Source organism: Zalophus californianus, chromosome X (genome assembly GCF_009762305.2).
Source record: "Zalophus californianus isolate mZalCal1 chromosome X, mZalCal1.pri.v2, whole genome shotgun sequence".
NCBI lineage: Eukaryota > Metazoa > Chordata > Mammalia > Carnivora > Otariidae > Zalophus > Zalophus californianus.
Window position 1 is genome coordinate 109,013,043 of NC_045612.1, and position 27,356 is coordinate 109,040,398.

The 27,356-nt window shown below is 42.0% G+C and overlaps 1 protein-coding gene across 2 annotated transcripts in view; it reads right to left on the bottom strand.

Moving 5' to 3' along the window:
- Nucleotides 1-86: 86 nt before the first annotated feature.
- The window catches only part of PDK3 (pyruvate dehydrogenase kinase 3), a 70,428-nt gene continuing 43,158 nt past the window's right edge, over nucleotides 87-27,356 (bottom strand). For both annotated transcript variants that reach the window (XM_027609454.2, XM_027609455.2), the window contains exons 7-12: nucleotides 20,617-20,693; nucleotides 19,204-19,305; nucleotides 18,714-18,824; nucleotides 15,681-15,794; nucleotides 14,027-14,166; nucleotides 87-10,435 (exon numbers count right to left, since the gene is read on the bottom strand). In XM_027609454.2, the coding sequence (XP_027465255.1) occupies nucleotides 10,405-10,435; nucleotides 14,027-14,166; nucleotides 15,681-15,794; nucleotides 18,714-18,824; nucleotides 19,204-19,305; nucleotides 20,617-20,693 (575 nt within the window). In that variant the 3' untranslated portion in view covers nucleotides 87-10,404. The remainder of the gene's footprint in view (nucleotides 10,436-14,026; nucleotides 14,167-15,680; nucleotides 15,795-18,713; nucleotides 18,825-19,203; nucleotides 19,306-20,616; nucleotides 20,694-27,356) is intronic.

A 27,356-nucleotide genomic window follows, 5' to 3' on the forward strand; every position in this document is an offset into this window, starting at 1 on the left:
TTTCAGAAAGTGAGAAGACAAGGATCAGAGGCGGCAGGGATCAGACTACAGACCAGGGCGCAGGAAAAGACCACGCTGACGCACAGTGAATCACAGCTACCATTTTATTGTTTGATGGCGTTGGTACAGAATTGTCCACGTGCTCCAGGACTAGTGTGGCTATGACACACACCACATATGTCTCTGCAACTCATGGGAACATTACCCGAGCCACGCACTTCTCTGGTTGTGGTTTTCCAACAATCACAACAACAGAACGTTTCTTCACAGAACATGAGGCTGCAAATTACCTCAAACCAAAGTCATCCCTCACTCATGACAGGGTGTACCAGCTGGGCCACAGAACAGCACAGAACATGAGGGGCTGGACTTCACTCTATGAATCACAAGGCAGCTCGTGAACACTGGCCACATGCGTACACTTATCACTGTAACTAAGGTGACAGATGCACAAAGTGAACCAGGTCAGATTTGGACTTACAGGTACAAAAACTGTAATGAACTTTTATTTCATTTAATAGTCTTCTCCTGTCATATCAGCTATGGTTCCCAGTGTAGACACTGCTTTTGTGCGTCAAAGAGTTACGACGAAAAACTGGCTGAGCAAGTAATTTTACATTTAAATGCAGCATTAGATATGTTCACGATGGTATATTTGACCCTGCAATGACTTCTCTTATTTGGTTCAAGTGTTTCTTAAGTATTCACAACTTGGGTTCTAAATCTGGAAAATATTTAAGTTGCAAGCGCTTGTGAACTTTTGTGAGGATGTGAACTTGGAGCAACAGATGGTGTGGTGTGTATATATACCTGAAGCAGCCGTTACAACCTCAAATGACTTTACCACCAAGGAGCCCAGCAGAGATGAGGGTTAGCCAGAACGCTCCAGCAGTATGCTCCATTCTGCTAAAACATGGGTCGTGTTGCCCGGGACGGGCTCAAGCGCAAGCCTGGTTTTCGATGCGAGGGCAGCACTGGGTTCTAGCGCAGGGCAGCATAAGAGAGTGATCGCTCTAACGAGGAGCATCATGGAAGCGGAGTAGGGGGCACTGGAACTCGACTCCTCCAACCCTGAAGTCAATTTCAATTTTTTAAATACTCAGCACTTTCTCTTTTCTAGGTCGACCTTGCCTTCGCTGTCTACTCAGAGTCAAGATACATTTAGTTTGGTTTACTCTAAGGAATCATTTGAAGCGTATGCACAATTACTTGGTCAGATTTACATGGTAGCACTAAGAGGAACTTTTAAAAGTGAAAGGCAAGATCCAAGGGACTTTAGGTGATGCTCTCCACAGGAAGAGTTCTAGAGGAACTGAGAAACGATCTTGGCCCACCCCTTCTATTTTCCATTTTACCCCGGCCACGCCAGCCAGCCAGGCCAACTCTACCTCCTGACCGCGCTCGGCAAGCAAGGCGCTGGGGCCCGCGGTTCAGCCTTAGCCCTCTTCAGTGGCAGGCTGTCTCCAGAGTTTTCAGATCCCCACAGTCACAGGCTTTAGCTGTAATTATTCTAAAGCATTTGTTCTAATTAAACACATCGGAGAGTAACCTCAGCAGTTTTTGAGATAAAGGCATACGCCAGTTCTTCATATAAATAGAGTGCCTTTTAAAATACTCATTGAGGTTTCCCATGGTTTTAACAGTTCAAAGGACAAAAATAAAATGGAATTTAGAAGAAAGGGGGTACCAGGATGTATTACAAACAACAGTATGAAATCTTACACGCATCCTACCTGTTTCCGCAAACTCTTCTGGTGACACTACGTTACCACGGCTAAATGGTGAATGCCTTTGACTTCCAATCAGGTTGAACGTTCATAATTGTCTTTTTAATGTCTGGCATATATGAAGAGCCAAAACAGAGTCAGAATTGAATGTTAGGATTCTTTTTCCTTTCTCTCCAAAAGAATCTCAAGGTAAGAATATCTTAAAACATTAAGTAGTTCTGTCAGTAATATGCACTCCATTCTTAGCTTGCCATTTTTGACCAGACTGGAAGGCAAAGAGGAACTGAAGAGCTGGGAAAACAGCCCCAAGCACCGGAGCTGGATGTTTCTTAATACTTTGCTAACAGTGGGGCAACACACTGCTTACAGTATATATGCTCTTTGACATTTGTTCTATTTTGGCCCATTCGGAAAAGTTATGCACAGAATTCACATTAGCAGGCCACTTTTAGGCTGGCAAAAGTTAGAAGTATTTAATGGAATGTTCTTTTAAATAAAAGTTTATTATCCCCAAAGGATTCAATTCCAATAGTAAACAGAATCCAGGAGAAAACTGGAAAGCCAAGAAGCAAACTTAGCAAACAAAATCAAACTGCAGGGTTTTTCTCTCTGTGAACATCTCAGATAAGTATGAGGGACACCTCTGTATACCTACTAAACAAAGGACATTTAAGTGTCACTTACTCTGAAAAGGCCTAAAGCACATAGAATCTGAGTGGTGATAAGGGTGAAGTTCAAGTTTCTTGGGTAATCTCATGTTCCTGAGATGACAATACTTTTGAAACTCTATTTCTAGAAATTTAGACAAGAACTATCAAGTCAGAATATACTGTGATACAGTTTCAGAGATTTGCACGGGGATTCTTATCAAAGGCTATTCCCTGAGACATGCAAGCATAGTGAAAATGTAATTCTGAGTACAAAAAAATATAACATTTAAAATCATTTTGGTTTCTCTACTTCTCCCTTTAAAGAAATTATTAAAATAAAAAGATTTATCTTAATAGTCTAAGCTCTTTATGTTTTACCTTTTTTAAAAAAATTTCTTTTCATTTATTGAAAGGCCAGGCACGGCAGGACGCTTTCACAACCATTCTCTCTCCTCAGACTTCCCTTCAAAAGATCACTTCTTTAAAGGTACAGAAATAAAAATACAGTTCTTACAGCTGAAACAAACTTAGTGGAATACTGAAATCATTAACTGCATTTTAAAGAATGCAGTTCTAATTCTTCCCTTTTGGAAACTGTAACACGAAAAAATTAAGCAAACTTAAAGGAAACCTAAAGTGATCAGAACTTTTAAAGAATGCAATTGCAATTCTGTACTTTTGAAAAATATGAAAAACAAATCCAAAATACCTCTCTATGTAAATTAAAGCTCAAGCCATGGTATTTAAAATTAAAATGATTTACATAATCTACTATACTTTGTTTTTTTAAGTAATTAACCTTCCTGAGGCTGATTTTGTTCTCCTTAGCGTTTGCTTAACTAAAGTACTTAATAAAATTTCTACAGAATATATTACCATCTCCATAGATGAGTATTATTTTGAACTACAATCTGACAAAAATCTAACTACATTTAATTATGCTTGATTAATCCAAATGTCACTGAGAGATTTATAGAACAGAGAAATATTTTGCAGGTTAAGTTCATACTCTCTTCACTGTGAGTTTCCTGGACCCAGTATCACCACCAACCTACTCTGTAGTTCTCTAACATTTCCCAACACCCCACAAAAAATATGTCTTAAGAGTCTAAACTGGGCCACGGGACCCCAGACATCAAGCTCTGGTGCTTCCAACAGCTGAAGTCGCTTGCAGCCAGGAGGTGGGAGGCGCACTGCCCTGTAGAGGTGACAGCGCTGGAGGGAAAAGGGTGCAGAGCCGGGGGTCACCCCGCGGCACGGGGCTTCGGGCTTAAGAAGTGCTGTGAGGACACCCATGTGTGTGATGGGGTGGGCTCTTGCTTACTGCAGAGGGCCACTGTGTCATGACACAAAGAGCAGCCCTTGTCCCGGCCACACGGACGCCACACTGACCCCATCGCCGGGATCAGGGGCAATTCAGGTCCCTGTTGTAGAGCCTGACAAGAAGGCGGAAAAATAGGTTTCTCAAGGCGTCTGTGACCACGATACTGCTGTCATTTTATTTTCTTCATTTTTAGGGGTGACCACGGCTGATGCCAACCCAAGGAATTGAGAGGGAAGCCTTCTCAGGCAACCCCTTCCTCCTCCTCTAAAACCAGTGTGGAAGTGGTACAGAGGGTCACTCCTCTCAACAGGCTGCTATTTTAACTCCAGCAGCAGCATCCCCCTGTTATAACTGTATTTAAATAATGATTTCTGAGGTCCTAAAAAGACACGTGGAAACTGCTGTCATTGCATTTTGGTTATGAGGAAACATCAGTGCACACCATTCAATGAACGTGGACAGTAAAAGCTGGCTCCTCTCACCTGATCAGGGTCCCCCCGGCCCCGGCCCCGTGGGGAGCCGCAACAGGCTCCGGGGCTCCGGCTACCTAGAGGCGTGCTCGGCCCTCGGCAGGGTCCCTGGCAGAGCCACATACAGAACCAGGCACATAAGACGGACTCTCCCAATGCCCAGGAATATATGCAAAAGTGAAAAGAACTCCGGAATCACAAACACTTCCTCATCTAAGGAACACATCTGTCCATGACGAAAACAACACTTACAGGGCTTGGGGCCCCCCAACTAGCCCCATGAATCCCCTTCCTGGCTTTATTTTTCTCCACTGTACTGATCTGCTCCACTTTATTTCTCTCTCCACTGTACCGGAAACGTTCCTCGTTTTGTGTCTCTTGTCGGTTTCCCCTACAAGAACGGGTCGTGAGGCAGGGATTTCCGTTCGCTTGATCCCTGCCACGTGCCCAGCACTTCGCACAGTAGCTAGCACACCACACTCATTATTTAAACGGAGGAATGAACACAACTTTCCTTTCCACGACTCCTCCGTCTACCACTTTCACTTCATTCGTCCCTGACACGTCGGCACACATTCAGTTCTCCATTTCACACCGGGACAGAAACAGGGCAAACACCCTGACTTTCGGGGAAGGCACTGCATGGTGGAGTTTGGTACCTAGAGCAAGGCTGTCACTCATGCTCCTTGATCATTATGCTGGGCTCTGAAGGTGAGGAAAGTCTGCCTGGTGGAATATGCTGGCCGCCGAGGAAAGGACACTTCAGCCCTAACAAACGGCCCCAATAAACCCCCACCCCGTTGTCCACCTGTAAATGCACTTTGGAAACATTAACTCGTGTGCCTCTAGAGTAGGCCCCAGACCTACGCACCACCTCAGCATATTCATGAATAACAAAAATAATCCTGATGAGGACAGCACTCCTCTCTCAGTGAACCAAATTTTTAAATGGGCTGAAATGAAAAGACAGGAAAGAAAACCTGCATCACAATCAAGCTCTCACCAGGGTCAATGCCCTCAGTAAGACAGCTGGACTAGCAACCTGTTAATTGAAAATAGCTTCTACTTCTGTTGATAACTCTGATTATGTGCTAGTTTGAAATACTCTATCATATTTAATTAACTAATTAATAATTGTCGGTGGCTGATAACTTCTTAAGTTCATTACAATGTCCTCTATTTTCAAACCAGAAGGTACTGATACCTCTAATCAATGGAACAGGAACCTGAGTTAAAAGTTATCTTTCCACACAGAACAACAAACAAAAATCCTGTATTGATTAAGTTATTAATGGTTCTTTCCTGCTAGCGACATTGGTCTCTTCTGTTTACTTTCATACAGATTATGATCATGAAGGACATTATCTTCAAAGTCAATGTTTATGCACCTGGACCATGAGGAAAGATGGCAGAATAAACGCATGTTTATATAAGTGCTCCTGCCCTTCAACACACACATCCAAAAACTGAAAAAGAAGCTGTCCATTATGAAACTAATAAAAGCCACCACCCCATACCAAGGACTCCAGGGGGAGTGTCTGACAGATACAATGAATGCTCAGAGGAGCATTCTCGCATTTGCCAAACAGACCACAGTTGCTGGGCAGTCTGGGAGAGGTTGTCAAAGGAGTGGACCCATTATTTGTTAACCTGGAGAAACAAGGACCGGCGGCAGTCCGGAGAAGCCCAGTGCACGCTGTGCGGGTACATTTTCACAACCAAACCTGGGAGGGGAGGGTGAGAACTCAGGAGAGAAATAGTAACAGAAACACACAAACGCTGACCACATGTACTGCAGCAGAGTGCAAGTACAAAGCCTCCACACTCCTGCTAGGGCGACACCTAGTGGAAGTGGGGAAGCTCAGGCGGATCCTTTTCCCCCAGTGAGACCCGGGCACCCCAGGGCAGAGGATTCAGCAGCACCTGCGGAAGGCACTCGGACGACAAAATATCCCAAGGAGCTTCGCTTCACTCCTCATTCCCCTATATCCAGCTAGCCGACAACCTCCACTGTTACAAACCAGCAGTATCTAGCTTTACAGTTTAAGTGCTAAGGTGACCAAACACTTTCCACCTGAGAAAAGAGGAGTCGAGGAAGATTTCTCCACACTCTTCTTGGGCAGCAAGAACTGGTCCCATGCAAAGACAAATAATAAGCAGAAAAACCCATCATGATACTTGTGCAACAATAAAAGAGCAAAACAACCCAGAGAAAAGGAAGGAAAGAAACCTAAGACAACTAAGTACGCTCTAGAAACAGAATGATTTTAGAAACCACAAAAATTGTAGACAACACAGTTCAGCCTTCCAAGAAATGAAACAAGAAGTCAGAGAGGGCAAAATAATGAAAGAAAAAAGCTGGCAGAGCTAAGAAAAGAGAGATCAAAAATAAAACTGTAACAGAAGTGAAACTCACACGGCGAGCATCTAGGCCTACTATCAACACTGAGTTAGTGACACAGGAGGATCAGGCCTGAGGGAAAAAATTCACACCATCAAGAAAGACAAGGGGATGAAAATAATCAAAGGAAAGATAATGCGAAGGCCAGCTGACACAGAACCAACACAGGGACAAAGTACTGAAGAAGAGAACAAACTGAGAAGGCATGGAGTAAGGCACGGATGTCAATGTGTAACGCTCATCATGGACCAGAAAAAGCCAACAGACAACTGTCAGTTCTGACACAGACTTGAACGAAGTCATGAATTTCAAGGATAAACAAGAAGCCCCAAGCACTCAGTCCAAATAAGCAGGTCATCTACAATAGGGTGAAGAACAATCTGTCTGGACTCAGGCCTCTCAGGACCAAAACGCTAGAAGACAATAAAGTGATGCATCCACAGAATCGAGGGAAAAAGGATGTGATCCAAGAATCTGAGAGGCAGCCAAGTTACTGTTCATCAGGAAATGCAACAGTGGCGTATTTGTAAATATGCAAGAAAATCCAACCACAGCTGAAACCCAGGCCACCAAAGGCTAAAAGCAAGGACTGAATGTGGAGGCTTTGTACGAAAGGGCTGGCAGTGAACACGGAGCTAAATGAAACATAGAATTAAGTCTAAATAACTCTAGTAATTACCTACAGCTATACCCTCTAAGTTGCCTGTCTTTCTAGGTAAAAGCTGCCAAATCCATTCGATTATCTCCTCTAACTAACTATGCCAAAATGAAAACACACAAAAGAAAACCTCTCCTGAATGCAATTCTCTTGCGCTATAGACACATTTTGGTTTATATCTTACCCTTGAGGGTTAATATACCTAAGAAATTCCTCAAAAGTGATGATGCTGGTTACCTGGTGCACCGCTGAGAGCACAGGCCCAGGAACAAGACGACCCAGCTCCTCACTTGGGTTCTTCCATTCACCTCGGCAAACCCAAGAACTGCTTTCGAACGCATATGAAGAGCAGAGGTCACACTTGCATGGCCCACCTCACGGCACTCTGAGGATCAAACGGGATGCTTTATGTGAAGGTTCTTTGGAATCTATAAGCAAGGCTATAAAATCGTCTCACTTGATTGGATGGAAAGAACCCACTATATTAAAGAGCCAAAATCAGATACTCAGAGACAAAAAAAAAAAAAAAAAAAAGGAACAGATGGTTCCTGTGGGTCCATCCCTACTTCTTTCCTTTCATTTCTCTACATTTCGAAGTCATTTCTCAACACTATAAACAGGAGATTCGGTATTTCCACAGCTCCTGGCCTGAAATATTTCTACTTTGGAAAGAAAAATACGTTAAGTACGTAGAAAGATGTTGCCCCACCACCCAAGGTAAATGTCAATTTTCATTTCTTGATTCATCTAGTACTTATTAAGCCCCTATGATGTGCCAGGAACTATTCCAAACAGTAGATGTAGTCCCCCAATACTAAAAATCAAGTAAATGAGAGGGAAACACAGAGGAAATGGGCGAACTAATTGAATTTAGCTGAAGAAGGGTCGATGTCTATTTATTTTACAACCTCTATGTAGCAATTTGACCATGTGCTTTGACAACCTGAGCAAACAGCCAGAGGGATGCACCTGGGTTCAGAGAAGCATGTATAGGCGACAAGAGGCAGAAACCAATGTGTGGGCCACTAAGCTGTGAGAACCCGACATGTTCCTGCAACTCTTCTCACGGTTGCTCTGGGAGCAAAGTTCAACTCTTAATGCAGAAAGCAGACAGGAGAGCCAAGACTACTGGGGTCAGATGGAGAGGAGTGAGCCAGAAAGTCCATTAGTAGAAGGACTACCAATGAAGTCATTAAAACACTGTAAGAAACCTTTACTTTTGAAAAAGACCTGTAAAGGGAAAAATGGGATAGAATTTTCCCACCTGTTATTTTCCTTCTTCAACCCTTAAATGCAGCTTGTGGGGAGGGCCTAACAATCTCCTCAACCACATGGTAGAACATTGCCAGAACAAGGCAGGAGGGACCAGCCCTGAATTTGTGGCCTCCTTCCCACTACAGTATTTCATACTTGAAAGTATAAAGGTGTATGTTTAGAAATGGAGGCCCTAGTAAGATAATGATATGCTATCTAACGTTGGTAAGAAAGCCAAGGACTTCAAATGGAAAGGGTCATTATTTTCACATCTCTTACACAAGGAAACAATCCTATGGCACAGCCCCATCCCCAAGACACGGACTCCGTCCTCAAGCCTGCAGGCTTCCATATGGACCACCCCGTCCCCCCTCTCTCAGAAGTCCATTTGTCTTTCTCTTCTCTGATGGATTATACGAGTTCTCTGATGGGATCCTTCTAAGGATGGAAGAAGAGATGAGACCTTTCTAAAGATGAAGGGAACGACCACGAGCTCAGGTAACATAATGAAATGAAACAAAATCAGACTCAGAGGAACGAAGAGAGAGGGCCGCCACTGACCCATGTGCAGCTGGTCAGAGCACAACTCATCCCAGGGAGACCCCTCCTACCCTGGGGGCCCCAGCGGAGAAAACGCCACCACCGCCATGGCACTCAAGGAGGGGAATACTTTACAAAGGACAACTTTTCCACCAGTGCACTCAATACTTAACTATTGGATGGAAGCATTTATATGGGCGTCAAGAGAAGGCAGAGTAGATGATATGAAAAACTACAGTGAAGAGAACCACATCCTGTGGAGCAGTATAAATTGGGCCTTTAATCCAGGCTCTTGGAAGGCTTCTGTTGTTGAGGGGTCAACACAACCCTGCTTCTCTTTCCTCACCCCAAGGCCTCTGCCCAGTCCGGCTTTCAGCAAAAAAGTAAAGGAGTATGAAAATCAGATCGACGATTCTAAAACTGGCCCAAAAGTCACAAAAATGAAAATTATGAAAACCAAGGGCATTTTTCAAAATAAACTAGAAAGAGCTTTTCCCTTCAATAGCCGATTTTTACACTAGTAAAGTGCATCACACAGGGACTTCCAATTCCTCAGAAAACTACAAAGGAACAGAATATGATAAGTAGACTGGCAAAATTTCTACGTAGCATAAAATGCCTCTTCCCACTTTTCACAAACTCGACAATGACCGGAAGGTAGTTTTTCACTTAAGATCTTTGAAACCAAGGGGTTAAGTGAAAAATCCCAAGACAACTTTTGGAATGCTTTAATTGACAGAACGGAAGTACACAAATGAATTTTAAAATAAAATCAATGCATCAGAGAGTAAGAGCTAATGTGAAAGTTGCCGCACCTCACTCTGATCAGATGGAAGAAGGCAAAAGTTGAAATCACAGAGTGAGGAAGGACGCATATGAGAGAGGAAGGGCCCCGGGACTGAATTATTCAAGACACACTCTGCTGGTGTCTTCAACTTCCAGATCACCCAGGCCTTAGTCAGTGGTTTGGAAAACCATGGTGTTTGGTCACAGAGAGCAACCGCAGAAACTGGCTGTATGTGGAATGAGGAAGGAGCTTAGACTCCTGGGGAGAATGTAGACACTCGACTCTATGACAAGGAGGAGGGAGGTATGAGGGCACCAGAGCACTAACGAGGCTCTGTGCTCTTTTACGACAGGCGCCAACCAAACCACAGCAATGTACTAGGAAAAACTGCTCGGGTTACTACTTTAGTCAAGATCTGGAGCAGCTATAGGAAGGTTTTTGTGGAAAAGGTCCAGCTCATATAGAGAAATTACACATTCAAGCGCTGGAGTACTATGGTGCCTTGCTCAGAGTTGGTGGAGGAAAGGAGTTCTCTCTGGTTGACTTGCAGAAGACAATCTTTCTTCTCAGAGAGGACATGAGCATTCAGTTCTCTAGAAAGTTCTATTAGTCTTGATCTTGTCCCTACAAAGAAAATAACAGGGATATCCATAGTGAGTTTGAGTACAGCCTTCTCTATTTAACCAAGATGTACTCAGAGCATTTAGTTACAGTGATAATTCAAAAAGCTTTGACTTATCTCAGAATTATTCTCTATGGTTACTACAGAAAGAGAATTACTGGGACGCCTGGGTGGCTTGGTCGGTTGAGCGTCTGCCTTCAGCTCAGGTCATGATCCCAGGATCCTGGGATCGAGTCCCGCATCGGGCTCCCTGCTCAGCGGGGAGCCTGCTTCTCCCTCTGCCTGTTCTGCCTGCCCCTTCCCCTTTTTGTGCGCGTGGTCTCTCTCTCTGACAAATAAATAAATAAAATCTTTAAAAACAGTTCTTTACTCTCAGTTAAAAACCTAATCAGAAATGAGGAATGAGTGCTAATGGGTACAGGGTTTCTTTCTGAGATGTTACAAATGTTCTCAAATTAGACAGTAGTGAGGGTCGCACACTCTGTGAATACACTAAAACTGTACACTTTAAGGGGGTGAATTTTATGGGGTATGTGAATTATATCTCAATAAAACTGTTATTAAAAATCCAAGTAGGTTGTGATGAGCACCGAGTGATATGTGGAAGTGCTGAATAACTATATTGTATTGTTGAAACTAATATTACACAGCACGTTAACTAAATGGAATTAAAATAAAAACTTATAGGGGTGCCTGGGTGGCTCAGATTGTTAAGCAACTGCCTTCGGCTTGGGTCATGATCCCGGAGTCCTGGGATCGAGTCCCACATCGGGCTCCCTGCTCAGCAGGGAGTCTGCTTCTCCCTCTGGCCCTCTTCCTTCTCATGCTCTCTATCTCTCATTCTCTCTCTCTCAAATAAATAAATAAAATCTTAAAAAAAATAAAAAAATAAAAACTTATAAAGCCAAAAAAAAGGAAAAAAAAAATCTGATTATAAAATATTTTTACAGCATTTCTCATTCACCTAGTGAATTTACCATAGCTACACTAAATACTTTCCCAAGATCACCATCAATTATCCTATTTGTATAATTTAACAATTTTAATCATCAGGCTAACCATTTTCCAATTTTAAACATTGCTTTCTGCTAAAACTTGTTTACCTAATAATATATTAGAAATCAAGACTCATAATTAGTATACAACCTGCTAAACTATTTAAAATGGCATTTAAAACAAGATTCAATTAAAGCCATCTTTTTACAGTCCAAATGGACCATATTATTTATAAAGACTGCTTCTGTACTACCCAAATAACTCCCTCCAGCAGAGCAATAGCTTGCATTAATCGGTCACAGTGATGCCCAACATGTCACCTGACACAGAGACTGAAAATGTAATCAAGGGAAATGGATCCAATTGTTTCAAGCTGATTTAGCTTAATCTTGGCCAGGGATGGTATGTGTATGTCTGTATGCACAGCCATGTGTACGTTTGCACTCACGTGCACAAACCAAACTCCTCTGTGGAGATGAATGACTGGTCCAGCAATACTGTACAGAGGTCCATCACAATGCTTCCATAGAGAAAAATATCAATACAGATACCCTTTATATCATTCATCAGAAAAGACCAACACTACTATAATGGGGCAAAATCACAAAGCTATGTCAACTATATTTGCATACAAATACCTTTCTTTCGCATTATGTTAAGAATCAAGGTTTTCAGGATAAGAAGAAATATGCACAATTAAATTACATTTGGGTGAAATATTGCAATGTTAAAATCAAATTGAAAATATCGATATGAACTTATGATTTAAAAATATGTATTGTATGGTTCTGTCCAGAAAAGGGGGCTAGACAAGGTATAATATACACCCCCAACTTCCAGATAAGGGTTTCTAATACCTGTTAGAGGCAAATAGGACTCCTTGAGGGAAATGGCTGATTCTAGGATGGAGGCAGGGAAGGTGTAAGATGAGACCGAGATACCATCTTGGGCCAGAAAAAGCTTTCAAAGATCAGTAGGGTTTAAGCAAAGGAATGCCGAGGATCTGACTCGAAATAGTTACCGAGGATCTGACTCAAAATAATTACCAATGGCCAAAGGTGTGCCAATTTAATCATCAAAAAGATAGCTGCTACATGCAATAACATGGATGAACCTCACAGAAATCGAGACACAAAAAGATACTACATGTTCCTTTTAAGTTTAAGAAGTGATAGAGTCAGTTATAAGAATGGGTGAGAGAGTCAGAATAATGGCTACATGGTGGGAATGCTAAAGGGGGAAGAGTCTGATCAGAAAGGGGAGGCTTTCCAGGTGCTAGAAATATAAATGCAAAAATGTGTCAGGCTATAAACTTAAGACTTGTGCACTTTATATATGTGTGTGTGTGTGTGTGTGTGTGTGTGTGTGTGTGTGTGTGTTAAGTTCTAATTGAAACATACTGAAGGAAAGTCTATACTATCCATAATAATGCTCGAAAAAGAGAAAGCCAAAACTCATTTGTTACCGTTGAAGGTGGATTTTACCTCAACTTCTAACCTTGAAAATTGGTAATTAAAGGGAAAGATTTAAATTCTTATCCTGCCTTGTCAGGAGACACTGTACTTCAAAAGGTACCCAAATGGGGGTGCCTGGGTGGCTCAGTCAGGTAAGCATCTGACTCTTGATTTTGGCTCAGGTGATGATCTCAGAGTCCTGGGGTTGAGCCCTATGTCAGGCTCCCCACTCAGCGCGGCACCTGCTTGGGATTCTCTCTCCCTCTGCCCCTCCCCCATGCTCATGCGTGTGCATGCACACGCTCTCTCTCTAAGAAGAAAAAATAATTGGAAACCGAAGATTGAATTGTTGCCCTTATTACCATAAAGTAGTGAAATCTGTTGTTCTGTGATTAGTTTGATTTTTTCTGTTTTCATTTATTTATTGTGGTAAACTATACATAACTTTTGCTATCTGGTAAGATGGTAAGAAATGGCTGTTTTTAAGTGCACAATTCAGTGGCGTTAAGTACATTCACAGTGTTGTGCAACCATCACCACCATCCACCTCCAGAACCTTGTCATCTTCCCAACGGAAACTCTATACCCATTAAACACTAACTCCTCATTCCCCCTGCCCTTGGCAACCATTCTACCTTCTGTCTCTATGAGTTTGACTTTGCTCGATACCTCACTTAAGTGGACTCATAAAGTCCGTGTCCTTTTCCGTTGTATGGATAAACCACATCTTGTTTATCTTGACTGATAATTTTAACTTATTTTTTTTCAGATTCAACCCACGCACAGACTTTCTCTAAACACTCTCCTGTCGATCTCTATAGGTGATGATAAATTGCAAAGCTTACTTTTAAAATCAAATCTATGGCAGGATAAACCTTGCTCACTGTTGTTAATACCTCCACAGTATAAAGACTCCTAGAACATCAGCACCTCTAGTGGAAGGGCTACTCTGGCTACCTGGTTCTTGCTGTCCTTCCTGTCTGGAGTGAAAAAGCTGCTCCAACCTTTCTTTAGAGATCACTTTGCTCTTCCAGTGGTGGGGGGGGAAAACCACAAAGAAGATTTGGCTAAAGGTATCATCTGGCTGGTACATTCTAGAGAAAAATCAGATACTTTATAATAGAAAGCAAAGTGGGAAATTACTGTTTCGCCTTGTATTTTGAGGCATCCCTAGGTTCTCTGCTGGGATTGCTCCAGTCATCAGCTTCGGGTGTGGTCTTGTAATGACGCCACGCAGACTTATTAAAAACCGGAAGTCTCTCAAATGATTCACTTGAAAGTGCCTAAGAGACAAACAAAAATATACACCAAAGAACCACAGTGTCATTTTTCTCACATGAAATACTAACCCAAATTTTACTATTTAAAACATTAGAAACCTTAATGCATATTTTTGGAATTATATTAAAGTTAAATTTTCATAGTTAACTTAGACTGGCCAGGATGAAATTAAAGCTCTTTTAAAGGAACAAAAACATTCACTCATTTAAAACCAGTACTAAAGTACATAAAGTAAGCAGAAGAAAAAGCATTTTACTTCAGTTAATACTGCTTTGAGATACTCAATCATCTTGACTATATGGTCTTAGGCCAAGCACTATCACTATCACTGGCCAATTGCTCTCCCAGAGGGCCCATACAGAAATAAAGTTTCGGGGGCGCCTGGGTGGCTCAGTTGGTTAAGCAACTGCCTTCAGCTCAGGTCATGATCCTGGAGTCCCGGGATCGAGTCCCACATCGGGCTCCCTGCTCGGCGGGAAGTCTGCCTCTCCCTCTCACCCTCTTCCCTCTCGTGCTATCTCTCATTCTCTCTCTCTCAAATAAATAAATAAAATCTTTAAAAAAAAAAAAGAAATAAAGTTTCGTACATAGTAAGTTTATAAACATAAGCCCATAAGGTGATATCAAATATCACATCATTTTGATGCACTGGCATCTAAGATAAACACTCCAAATAACTGGTTAAGTAATGGTATAACACATGACATACAACACATAACACACTACACGGCTCTTAAAAAGAATGACCAGCTCTGTATGAATGGATATAGCGAGATCTCCAAGCTATATGGGAAAGCTAAAAAAAAAAAAAGAAAGAAAAGCAAAATGCTGAAATAATCATTGTGCGGGAAAAAATTATCTCCCCCCATATGTTCATCAATACAGAATCAACTCCAGGAGGCTCCATGAGAACCTGGTACCATGGTAACCTCTGGGAAAGAGAAGTGGGTGCCTTAGAGACAGTGGTGGGAAAGACTTAAGTTTTCCCTTTTGTAGCTTCTCAATTTTGTACTACGTGCCTGTATTACCTATTCAAGAAATCCTCCAAATATTCCAGACTTTAGAAATAAATAAAAGTCTGATGCCACCAATGCATGAGAAAACCTGTTACAGGAGCTTTGTTATTAAGTCAGCCTATTTATATCACCGTACTATGATTACTGAATTCTTGGAACTCTGGGAAAGCCAGCGAGTTTTAAAGTAAAAGACTCAAACACTTCAGTTTATGAAAATCTGTCTCCTTTTAGATTAGTCCTGTCAATGCTTATGCAATTTAAAAGGAATCACAAGTAAGAATCACGGCTTTAAAAATCAGTGTTTTAGTTTTTACATCTCCACGTTTCGTATTTTGCTATCTCTGAGCATAAAATCAAGGGCAGGACATACCCTGGTTTTCCCATAAAACTGAAGTAAATCTGAAATGGCACCTAAGAGATGATGTAGGGCTATTCTCCATTAGTTATTATAAAGCTTTCAAAAGTAAAGATGTCTTCATATAACTAATAAAGTACAGTACCTTTAAATAAATGACAGCATCAGTACCGACTCCTTCCATGGAATAGAGTTTTAGATCTCCTTGGAAATATCTAGCATACAGACGAGAAATTGGCAAGCCATAACCAAATCCAGCCTATCGAGAAAAGAAAATTAATACAATGAGACATGCACAAATGCTAACATACTTGGTATGAGGACTATTCAGGAAAAGTAAAATTCTCTTTTAAAAATTTATTTATTTAGAGAGCGAGAGCAAGGGAGAGCACGAGCAGGAAAGGGAGAGAGAGAATCCTTCAGCAGACTCCCCTGAGTGGGGAGCCCGACGCAGGGCCAATCCCAGGACCCTGAGATCATGAGCCAAAATCAAGAGTTGGATGCCCAACTGCCTGAGCCACCCAGGCACCCCAATTAAAAGGAATTCTTAATTCCGGTTTAAAGCAAATAAATTATTGATCCACCCTTTACAATGATGTGTATACTCATTTAGGGCAAACAATCTATTTTCGCAAAAATACTTCTTTTATGTTTGGAAAATATTAGAAATACTCCAAGTTTTGACTAATGCTTTTTTAGCATTTTACAGTAAACTGTTAGCATTTTTAAAGCAAATTCCAAATCAAGTGGAATTTGAACTGGTAACAAAACTAAACCACATCATCCCAAAGTTCCATTATCAGATTTTCTTGCTCTCTGAAGTGAAAATTAAATTGAGTAGCACAAGAGTTCAAATCTACCAGTACCCAGGCTACTACACTGAAAAGAACATTTCCTGAGAGTCTACTTCCTAAGGTTCCGGGAATGCTGATATATTTTGATATATGGTAGATCACATATGTTTAGAGAAAAGAAAACAATTCCAGTAACCCTCCTATATCTTCATGTCCTAGAACCCTGAATGTAACAGGTTGTTGGAAAAAGAAAAGGTCTCAGAAATTGCAAGAACAGTAAGAACTTACTGAGACTAATCTCAGTAAGTCTGGAGTGGAGGGGCAGATTCAGTGCCTCAAGCTTTGGCCCCTCTGATAGAATTCCGTGACTAGGTTAATGAGGGAGGCAGTGGGGTAATGCGCTCGTAGAGCAGAGGCTGCGCGGGCTTTAGGCTCAGAGAGACCTAAGTAGAAATCCACTCTGAGCAGTTTACTCAACCTCTCTGAGACTATTTTGTCATCTGAAGATTTAATAAAAAGCTTCCCTCAGAACTGCTCTGAGGATTAAATAATATAACAAGTGTCAAGTCTTGACACAGTGCCTAAAGACCTAGTAAAAGTAAATAAACGGAAGCTGCTATTATAACGGCTACTACAGGGCAACAATTTGACCAGGTTACATGGATTTCTACCATTTGCAAATATCTTTCCTAGATTCCTTCCTCAGGGCAGGGCCTAACTCAAAGGGTTGGGTATGACCGAGTGCACTGTCATTCCAGGGCTTTAGTACTGGCAGAATACGGCTGGTGGTGAGGACAACATATCCATGATGATGAATGCGGTCACCACAGCAAAGAAACCAGAATACTCTAGGAAGACGCCAAGGAAATCCGCCTCCTACATTCCAGCAAGGCCCATTGTCTGCCCTCAGGTCTACCAGGGAACAACGGAGAACGCCTGAGCCCAATACCGTCGTGGGTGTGAGGAGCTGGGTAAGCTGTGAGAACACAGAAGAGGGGTCTCTAACTCAGATTGGGTGAGGTTCATCCAGGTTTTCCCAGGGTATCAAAAGATCTGACAGGAGTTGGGGATATATACAGTTGATAATTGGGACAGATGCTAGTGGAAGCCTTTCTTCAAAAGGAGAGGCCGTATGGGACATGGGAAAGAACGCGGACACGACCAGTGGCGGCTGTGCCCTAATAAGTGCAATGACCTTGGGCAAGGCGCTAACCTTATTTTCTCATCTATAAAATGGGAGGTAAGATACATAATATTTTAAGGTCTCTTACATCAATTCAGTTTCATTTTTTAAAAAAAGATGACGGAACAGCTGTCTGCAAATTGCTCTCTTGAGACCTTGAATAGAGGATCCACAGTCCTTTCAAACAACTGGGGAAGGCTCCAGATTTGCTTGCAGTGTTTTTTTTTTTTTTCTTTTTTTCTTTCTCTACATTTACTTAAGTAGGTACCAGAGCCTGGTGAAGGCCATGCCTTTCAAAGCTGATCTTTCAAGAATTTTCTTGACTCCTATAAAAATGACTTCTCCATTTTCAACATGTTGAGTTAACAAACTCTGTCTCGAATAAATGATGCAAAGTGTTGGATTTTATTCATACAAATAAAATATAATCTCACGTGCTTATCAGTCAGGTAGGACTTGAAAATGAAACTTAATTTGCACCCTCAACCATTTTGCAGACTGATAGATATGTTGCTGTGTTTAATGACAAAGGGTTCAACTGTTGTTTGTCAATTAGAAACACTCAGCAGGGGAACAAAGTGTGGCCCTAGCAGGATCTAAATGCTGCCATGGTAACCTGAGGCTTTTCTCACTGCCTAATAGAGCCGAGACAGAAAGGGCTCAGAAAATACATACGCCACCTATATGTTCCCTCCTTATGCTGTTTACTATACAAAATTTAATGTGTTCATAATCTAACATTCTAATTACATAAACAGATGTGATGGGGAAGTTCAAAGGCCCCGGGTGATCTGGGTCTCCACAGTGCGCAGTACCCAAGTGCCCAGGACCACGCGGCAGCCGTAAGCATTCTGCGGCAACTGTAAGCATTCTGCGGCAACTTTGCTCGCCGGCTATTAACCTTCTACCCTCTCTGAGGGTAGCACCAGGTGGGGAATGGTGCTCCCGCAGCAGTCGGAACCAAAGGGAAGTGCTTTTTCTCTACATTAGGAAGTGAGGTACTCAGCTCTGAGTGTTTCTTGGACAAAATTAGAAAATCTAAGTCCAAAGGATTCACAAAGAAAGTAGCAGTCCTCCAAATCATGCAGGAAACATTCGAATTCAAAGAGGCTAGGGTAAGGAGCCAAGGAGAAAGGCCACTCTGCTGGAGGCCCTTCTCGTGTTAATGGTCTTTCCTTAAGCAGCACTTTAAGATGCTTACCAGAGGGGCGGCTCTTGTAGGCTCCAGGCTAGGTCTAGGAGCAGTTGAATACATGTAGTTAAAAAGACGGTCTATTTTTCGAAGTGGGACACCACCACCTAGGTCACTTATCTGTAATGTACAAAATGGGTTTTTTAAAAGTCAATCTATACTTAGTACGAAGCAGGAAGTTCATTAAAGTACATACCAGGTAACTCTAAAATGTACAAGGGCTTTGAATCCCCCAGGGAAATATGGTTCCACTGTGAACGACCTAAAACAAAGGAGTCAGGGAAGGGCACTAGAATCCGACAGACTTGGGCCGAGGTCTTGTTCAGCTTCCTGAAAAATGGGGCTCGATAAGTTTAAATGAGGTAACAAGCCAAAGATCTAACGTGGTACATACAAATAAGACATGCAGGGTGCATTTTCTTCTCTTCCCTCGGATTCCTCAAGGTCTGGGTTACTATTAAATTAACTGATAAAGTATATGTGCAAATAAAGCAGTTACCTTAATGGACAAGTCTTCTTTACCCAGAGTAACAAGGGTTTTAACAGACGGGTAGGCTTCTTTTCTGTCTTCATATAGTTCGACTGTTGCTCTCATTGAGTTCTGAAATAATAAGGCTTTTTTTGTAGCATACCATTGACTCACAAACCACAATTTAAAAAAAGAAACTAGCACAGGATTACTTATTACACAATAACGCTTTTGTGGAGCAAATATTAGTTGGATTTATACACCATTTTTTTTCCTCTAAAGAACTTAGCTAAATGTGTGTTTGGATCAAGGAAAAATTGCCCGATGCTTTATTTTGATTTCATCTAGTTTTATTTCCATCCATCATACTAGGTATTTTTTTTTCTTTCTTTTCTCTTTTTGTTTTTGCCTTAGGGTATTTAAGTTATTCAACTCTTAACCAAGAGGAATGTTTTTATCGCATGTAAGGAGGCTGCAGAGGCTCATTGATGCACTTTAAATCCTTATCAGTCTGCATTTACAGAGCACCTTTCCTCTAAAGAAGGCGGAAAACCTGAGAGTATTCATGCTTCCCACAGAAATTAATCATTTGGCTGGAAAAAAAACAAACAAAAACGCAGAAGCAATGTCAGTTAAAAAGAAATTCTGAAAAAGCCACAGCTGTTGAAGAGAAAGTTCACAATTGAATGCCCATCTCAACCTTAAAGTGTTACATCAGTGACATTATAATTTTGGGAAGCAAATCAGCATAACTGATTTTTCAGGTGTTCAATTTAGGGTTTTACACATCGGAAGAAATGAAATTGTAGCTTAAACACCTTGTGCCTATAATACTGCTCTTAGAAATGCCAGGAGCTACTGATTAACAAAAGCAACAGCTAAGCCATAGAGAATCTAAAGAGGTTTTGTGCTTTTTTTGTGTGTGGGGTCCCTCTTTTTGGTCCAGCCCCTCACCATCTTTCCCCTCTGCTTCCATCAGAGCTTCTGAATGGACTGAAATACGTAAAAGGGTTATGGGGTCTCTCGGTAGGAAAAGAACCGTTGACGCACCAACGTGCTTAATGTTTGGAAACATAAATATGCAAACACATGTATTTATTTTGATCTGGCTACCATCAATAAAGCCTTTGCCAGGTTTGGAAACTAAAAAGCATCTCTAATCTCATAACTGAAGAAAAAACAGTATGGATTTTTACATAAAATCACTACAGTACAATTAAGCTTCAAAATCAATATGTACTAATATTCACGAAAACTATACCATACACAGCAATTTTTCATCTCACAGTGTACAAATGATAAAACCCACAGGGTATCAGAAATAGAAGTTTTAAAATGGTTATGCAAAACCTTTTTCTTATGCTAATCCAATGAATCCATTATGCCCTGAATCAAAGTAATTTAAAATGAAGACTTCTTTCCGTGTTTTTAAATTCCACTTACCTTGAACAACTCAAATAGCATGTGAAACAGGTGTGAGGGCACATAAACTACCTGAATAGGTTTGTCTGGAGCTTTGGCTGAAAACAGACACAAAGACCATCAATGAATAAGGACCAAAACTATAAGAAAGTCAAGAATGTGGCTGGCATTCTATTTTCCAAGTACATAAAAAAGAACTCTACACGAAAGGCTAATTTAGGTTTCCACCTCTAAAGGCAGGGCTGAGAAAAAGCAAATGCTTGGAAGTCGAACAAACCCAGGGAGAAATCCGGCTCCTTCACTTACCAGCCATGTGACCTTGGGCAGGTTACTCAATCTCTCTGAACCTTGGCTGAGCAAAATTGGAATATTATCATGTATGTCATAATATTCTGAGCATTATATAAGTCATCTAAATACCATTCAGTGTTTGTCAAATTCGGCGACACCACCCCCAGTGGTGACCCCAGTGGTCATCATGGGGAATGTGAAGCCACAGAGGGAAAGGGGTGCATCTTCTTGGCAGACTAGACTAAGGAGCAATGTTAACTCTGTCCAATTTCAACAGACAAGACATATTATAGAGTAGAATTTAAGGTTCACATAACTTTTCTACTAGTAGCTAGCAGACAACCCCCCCCCCCCCCGCCCACAACCATGCCCTCCAGAGACCCAAAGCCCTTTCTCCTTGCATCAGGGATCTCCGGAGGAAAATACGAGAAACACTGCATCCCATGTCAGGCACTAAGAACAGCGTGGGCTATAAAGTAGATGGTGGAAAATTTGGTCCTTCCTCCTCATGACCCAAAATCACTTAAAAGACTGAAACTACTATGTGAACATTCTCCAGTAGAACAGAGACATAGTCACCCATGTTATAATTTTCGACCTGACCTAACTACTTCCTCTAATAAAGTAAGTAACAGGGATATAAAGTAGAGCAAACATTTGTTAGGCTCTTAGCGGTTGATGAAAAGCTTACATATGCATTATCCAAGTGAATCCTCATGACACTACAGTGTGGCTCACAGGGAAGGTAGGTTATAGGTGAGGACACAGGCTGTGCAGAGGTTATGTGACTTGCCTGCTGAAGCAGAAGAGGCCTGAAATGGGACAACTGAACCAAGAGTTTGTGACTCCGAATCCTGAACTCCTTGATGATTACTTTTGAAATTATTCAGTAAAATAAAGAAAGAAATGAAATTTCTAAAAAAGAAAAAAAGTAAAAGTCCTTCTACCATTTCCCATCTCATCCCCCAGTCTGCACTCGGAGGCAGCCACTTGCTACTATTTCTGCTTTAGTCTTTTGGTTGACAGTATTTCCATTCTGGTCTGCAAGCCTAATGAACTCTTCTGTACTCTGTCTATAGGTTTTTTTTCAAAAGCTGAAAATTGAGGGACACCTGGGTGGCTCAGGCGGTTAAACATCTGCCTTCGGCTCAGGTCCTGATCTCAGGGTCCTGGGATGGAGCTCTGCATCAGGCTCTGTGCTCAGTGGGGAGTCTGCTTGTCCCTCTGCCCCCCCCCCCCACTCAGGCTCTCTCCCGCTCAAATAAATAAAATCTTTTTTTTTAAAAAGGCTGAAAATTGACAGTGTTGGAAACATCATAACTAGGTAAATATGGATCACTGCAGGGCAGCCACGACAGTGTAGTTGAACAACATTTCCTTCCCTGTGATTCCAATGACGCTTCATGGGTGACATGAAGAAGAATGTTCTCGGCCTTAAGGTGAAATGGATTCTCTTAATCCTCCACCCACATCTCAAAATCATGCTACCCTTTTTTTCGGTTACTGAATATTTGGACTGTGTCCTTCTTACAGTTTTGTTTCCTGGATCTTCTAACTACCCTTCCTCTTCGGTAACTGGACAAGAAACATGCTCTCCGCGCCGTATCACTAAGATCTTCCAGCTTCTATTCTAGTGCATGGTATCCATTTCATTCTTTAAGATTTTTCAAATTAGAATTGATTGCCTTCCAAACATGCTGCATAGCCATCATTTTCAAACTGTTTTTGAATGAAGTTCTAGTATGTTCTTCACTATTTCTTATGTCCATATTATATACACCATCAAGTCAGTCAAGTACCCTACCTCAGAAAGGTGCCCTTGGGAAATAAATTTCTCAATCCTTACACCTCTGACTCACTTGAAGGTTTGGCTTAGCACAAAATTCTGCATTCAAAATCATTTTCTCTCCGAATTTAGAAAGCGGGGGCGGGGGGGGGGGGGAGAGGTAGTCTCCTGGCCATGGCAGTGCAGCTGGTAAGTTTAATGCTAGTCAGGTTTTCCTCATGCTGCTGGGTGTTGCCCGAGGTCTGATAGACCTTGGTAGTTATACTCTTCTTGAAGAATGAGGAACTGGATGAATCATTTGAGGGAGCCGGTGTTCATTTCCCCCTGGGGCCCTCAACTAAAGGAGAAGGCTGACTTGGAGCCCTGCATATCTGGTCAAGACTTCTCAAGTGACTTTAGGATGGGCAGACAGTAAGCTGGCTTCTGACCAGAGGGTGCCCCAAATTCTCAATGAAGAGGGCTTTACTTTGGGCTAACAACAGGTATGTGAACAGCCCCACTTTTTCCAAGGTTATTCTTGAAGAAAGTACTCCTATTTTTAATTTCTGCCCCAGGAAAAATGCTTGTGACTGTAGGCAGAGCACAGCCCAAGCCCACCGGTGCTCTGCCTTAGACCAGCTTTCAACTGACCCCTACCTTTTGGCTTCCCTTTCTAATGCTTTGCACCTACTGGCTCTGCTCCCAGGGTCCCCGCATCTTTGCTGCAGCCTCTCCTTTGTGGCTTCTTCTGCTCAGTCCATGATCAGCAGACTTCCATCGGTTTACCCTCTGGCAGGAGGTAGGACCAGTGGTCCACTGATGACTGCTCCTGGTTTCTTTGCTGTTTTTCTTTGTATTCCTTTATTGTCATTTTAATGGATCCCCAGGAACAAGTTGAACACTCAGGCTATCTTGTACCAAAAGGCATGATTAGTTATATAAACAGCCTTCTGAATTCAACCTTTCACTCCAAATCTTTTTCCAGATCTAATCTTTGATATTTTTTTTCTTTTCACTTGGACCAACATTCTCTAGGAGTCATCTGTAGGCTTACTCAATTACTTGTACTTTTATTTTCTTTGGGAACATTATAGGTTAGATGTCTTTCCTTCCTTTTAAAACCAAGTCCAATGCTTTTGTCCATGACTCTTAACCTAATCCTGGGTCCAAAGGCTTTTATGTAGTGGACCCTTAACAGATGTTTATTAACTTTCTAAAATAGAGCACAAATGCAATATGAATTTTCCATCAAAGGGTACATTTTTAAAAGTAGGTGGAAAAAAATGGCCCAGGTTTTTCATGCTCAAGACTCAAGAAATAATCAAGTCTCTATTTTACAGAGTCATTGCTTCAAAAACCATTAGCTGAAACAACATTTAATGAATACCAACAAAACTCCACATAGGATACAAAGAATTTTATTTGGAATCTTATAGGACAGTTCTCCTATAAGAATGAAAAAACTAGAGGCTAAGCAGAAAAGAAATGCATTTAAGAGAAAAGGTAGCTGGGCACTTAGAGATGATTAATCAAGTCCCAAAGTCAATGGATAAGGCTATTAGAAACAGTACACAGTATGGTTCAAAGTCATACTGGGAGTAATTCCTGATTCTGGCATTTAATAGACACACTAATAGGTATTGAAAACATCTGAGCCTCAGTGTTCCATATCTGATATGGGCACAATACATATCCCATTGGGTTAATATAAGGATTAAATGGGATAATAGTGATAAACTAGTTTACAAAGAGCCTGCCACAACGTAAGTAGTCAATAAATGTTGGCTAGTATCATTACTAAAAGATTAACTTTATGGTGTTAACAGGACTACCAGCAATGGCTTTTCAACTGTTGTATAGAACCCCTTGACTGAAAATACCCACAAAAGTATCCAATATAGGGAAACTAGAAATCAAAGATCCCAGGATAGATACACACCTTTTCTGTGAACCCTCTTTCTTTTTTTAAAAAAGATTTTATTTATTTGACAGAGAGAGACACAGCGAGAGAGGGAACACAAGCAGGGGGAGTGGGAGAGGGAGAAGCAGACTCCCCGCCGAGCAGGGAGCCCGATGCGGGGCTTGATCCCAGGACCCTGGGATCATGACCTGAGCCGAAGGCAGACACTTAACAACTGAGCCACCCAGGCGCCCCTGTGAACCCTCTTTTAAAAAAAAAAAAAAAAAAAGATTTTATTTATTTATTTTGGAGATAGAGAGAGCAAGAGAGTGCAAGCAGGGGGAAGAGCAGAGGGAGAGAGACAAGCAGACTCCTCACTGAGTGTGGAGCCAGGCACAGGGCTCGATCCCACGACCCTGAGATCATGACCTGAGCTGAAATCCAGTGTCAGCTGCTTAACCGACTGAGCCACCCTGGCGCCCCTGTAAACCCTCTTGTAACAAAGTATATATAGTATGACTTGAAGTTTTCTTTTTTAAAAACTTTTTAAAGATTTTATTTATTCATTTGACACACACACACACACACACACACACACACACACACACACACACACACACACAGCACAAGCAAGGGGAACAGCAGGCAGAGGGAGAGAGAGAAGCAGGCTCTGCACTGAGCAGGGAGCCCGATGCAGGACTCGATCCCAGGACCCTGAGACCATGACCTGAGACCATGACCTGAGCCGAAGGCAGACGCTTAATGACTGAGCCACCCAGGCGCCCCTGACTCGAAGTTTTCATGTTGCCCACCAAACCCAGAGGTATGAATGAACCTCTTGACAGGAAAGACTAATCTAGAAATGGTGAAGAAATGCAAGTAGTAACCATAAGTCTTATCATTCCCAAGTCAACCCTGACTTCCAGTAGCCACCCTTTTAAAAATACCCAGTTTGTGTCTGGTGCTGTATTTAAGGCCCGAGAAACAGTACCCTTTTATCACCACACAAGGCGATCTTACAGACAAGGAAGTCGCTCCTCGCGTTCCCCCCACCACCTGGCTGGCTATAAAGCGCACACCATTCCTCTGAGCCATGCTGCCTCACCTTCACCAGAAGGATCCAAAACAGGTTTAAAAAAAAAAAAAAGAGGTATCTTTGCTTAATGTTTTGGCAAGTGATTTCTCAGGAGAATCAGAAAGCTAAAATGAGAACAACTGTGACAAAATGGATGTTTGTCTCTGGAGAAACCAACGTGGGTTGCCACCGGGGGCGAGTCGGAAAAATCTGAAACCTGATAGAAGATAAACACCTGTTATTTCTAATGCTCCTGTTAAGTGCTATTAAATGGCTAATAAAGGAAGTTCATTCGAGCTGGCTCCCAATATCCAGAATTCTAGTGATGACTGGTAAATACTGATGGTGTTCATGTAGTATGTTCTCCATGGTCGTATTCACTAGTTTCTCAGGGGTCTACAATGGCAAAGAAAAAAACCCCCAAAGATTCAGAATGAAAGATGGTATGTCAAACTAATGGAACGATTCTCAGGAAGCACCACAGCTTCTCTCGGGCTAGCGGCAGCCTCACTACTCTCAAGTGCAGAGCAGAGGGCAGTGCTGTTACTCACGCCTGTTCAAGGCGCCCATTGGGTAATGGAAGCAACGTGAAAGCAGCAGCTCTGCTAGTTCACACGGGCTCTAAAAATGAGTCATGGGAATCTGGATCTGATGGATTTCCTTCCAGGAAAGCTGAGATAGGCGACACGCTGTGGGAAACATCCACTCTCTATAAAGTGACATCTACTTAAGGTGTTCAGGACCAACCTCTGACCTGCATCTCTCCCACGGAACTTGTTAAAGCTGAATCACAGCCCTTAGCCTTGCCCCCAAAGAGATCTGACATTCAGAAAATCATAAAGAGAAATCATAACCACATTGCGCAAAGCAACAGGAAACTAGAGGCTGCCTATAACCAGCAGCATTCATTTATCTTAGTGATGGGAAAGGGGGCTTCAAAAATCATGCGTGAGACAGTGCCAAAAATAGTCGTTAATCTCCTCTCCTGGTAAGGTGCACTGCCCAGTGTGACAGCCTCACTAAGAAGAACTGTGTGACACAGCTGACTGCTGGGAATCAGCAAGAGCAGGCTAGCCGCTCTGGCCTTTACGGTGACTCAGGCTGCCATTCATGCAAAAGAGCAATTGGTTACTACCTGCGAATTTAAGTTCCATGTTTGACAAAGAGAAGTGTGCACGGTGAGGTCAGGCCTCACTTAGCCAGTATGAAGAAGAGAGAAGACTGAGATGCTTCTACTCAGGAATACTCAAGCGAAGTGCATTCACTTCTGGCAGTGTACTGATCCAAAATATGGGCACAACTCTGCTCAGAGAACCCAAGAGACTTACAAAGCAGCTCTGATTCCATACCTTCTAGGAGAATGTAGGGGCAACTGTCCTACAACAACAGTCTCACGTCTTTTCACATGTTGATCTCATTATAAGCAAAATACATTTTTGGCATATTTTTAAGAGGGAATTTGGTTGATCTTTAATTGTAAATGCCCACACCGTATGTAAGATTCAGTCATTCCACTTCTAGGGACCCAACCTACAGAAATGCTTCCACGTGTTCACAATTTTCCCACCCTACAGACACAGACACACCCTTCACTGTTCATTATAAAGAATATGGGAAAATTAGAAATCCTAAATGTCCGCTCAATGGTAAATGACTAAATAATGGCAATCTACACTGTGGATAATCTCTACGTGACATTAATACATGCAAAGATCTTCAAGGCGAAGTCA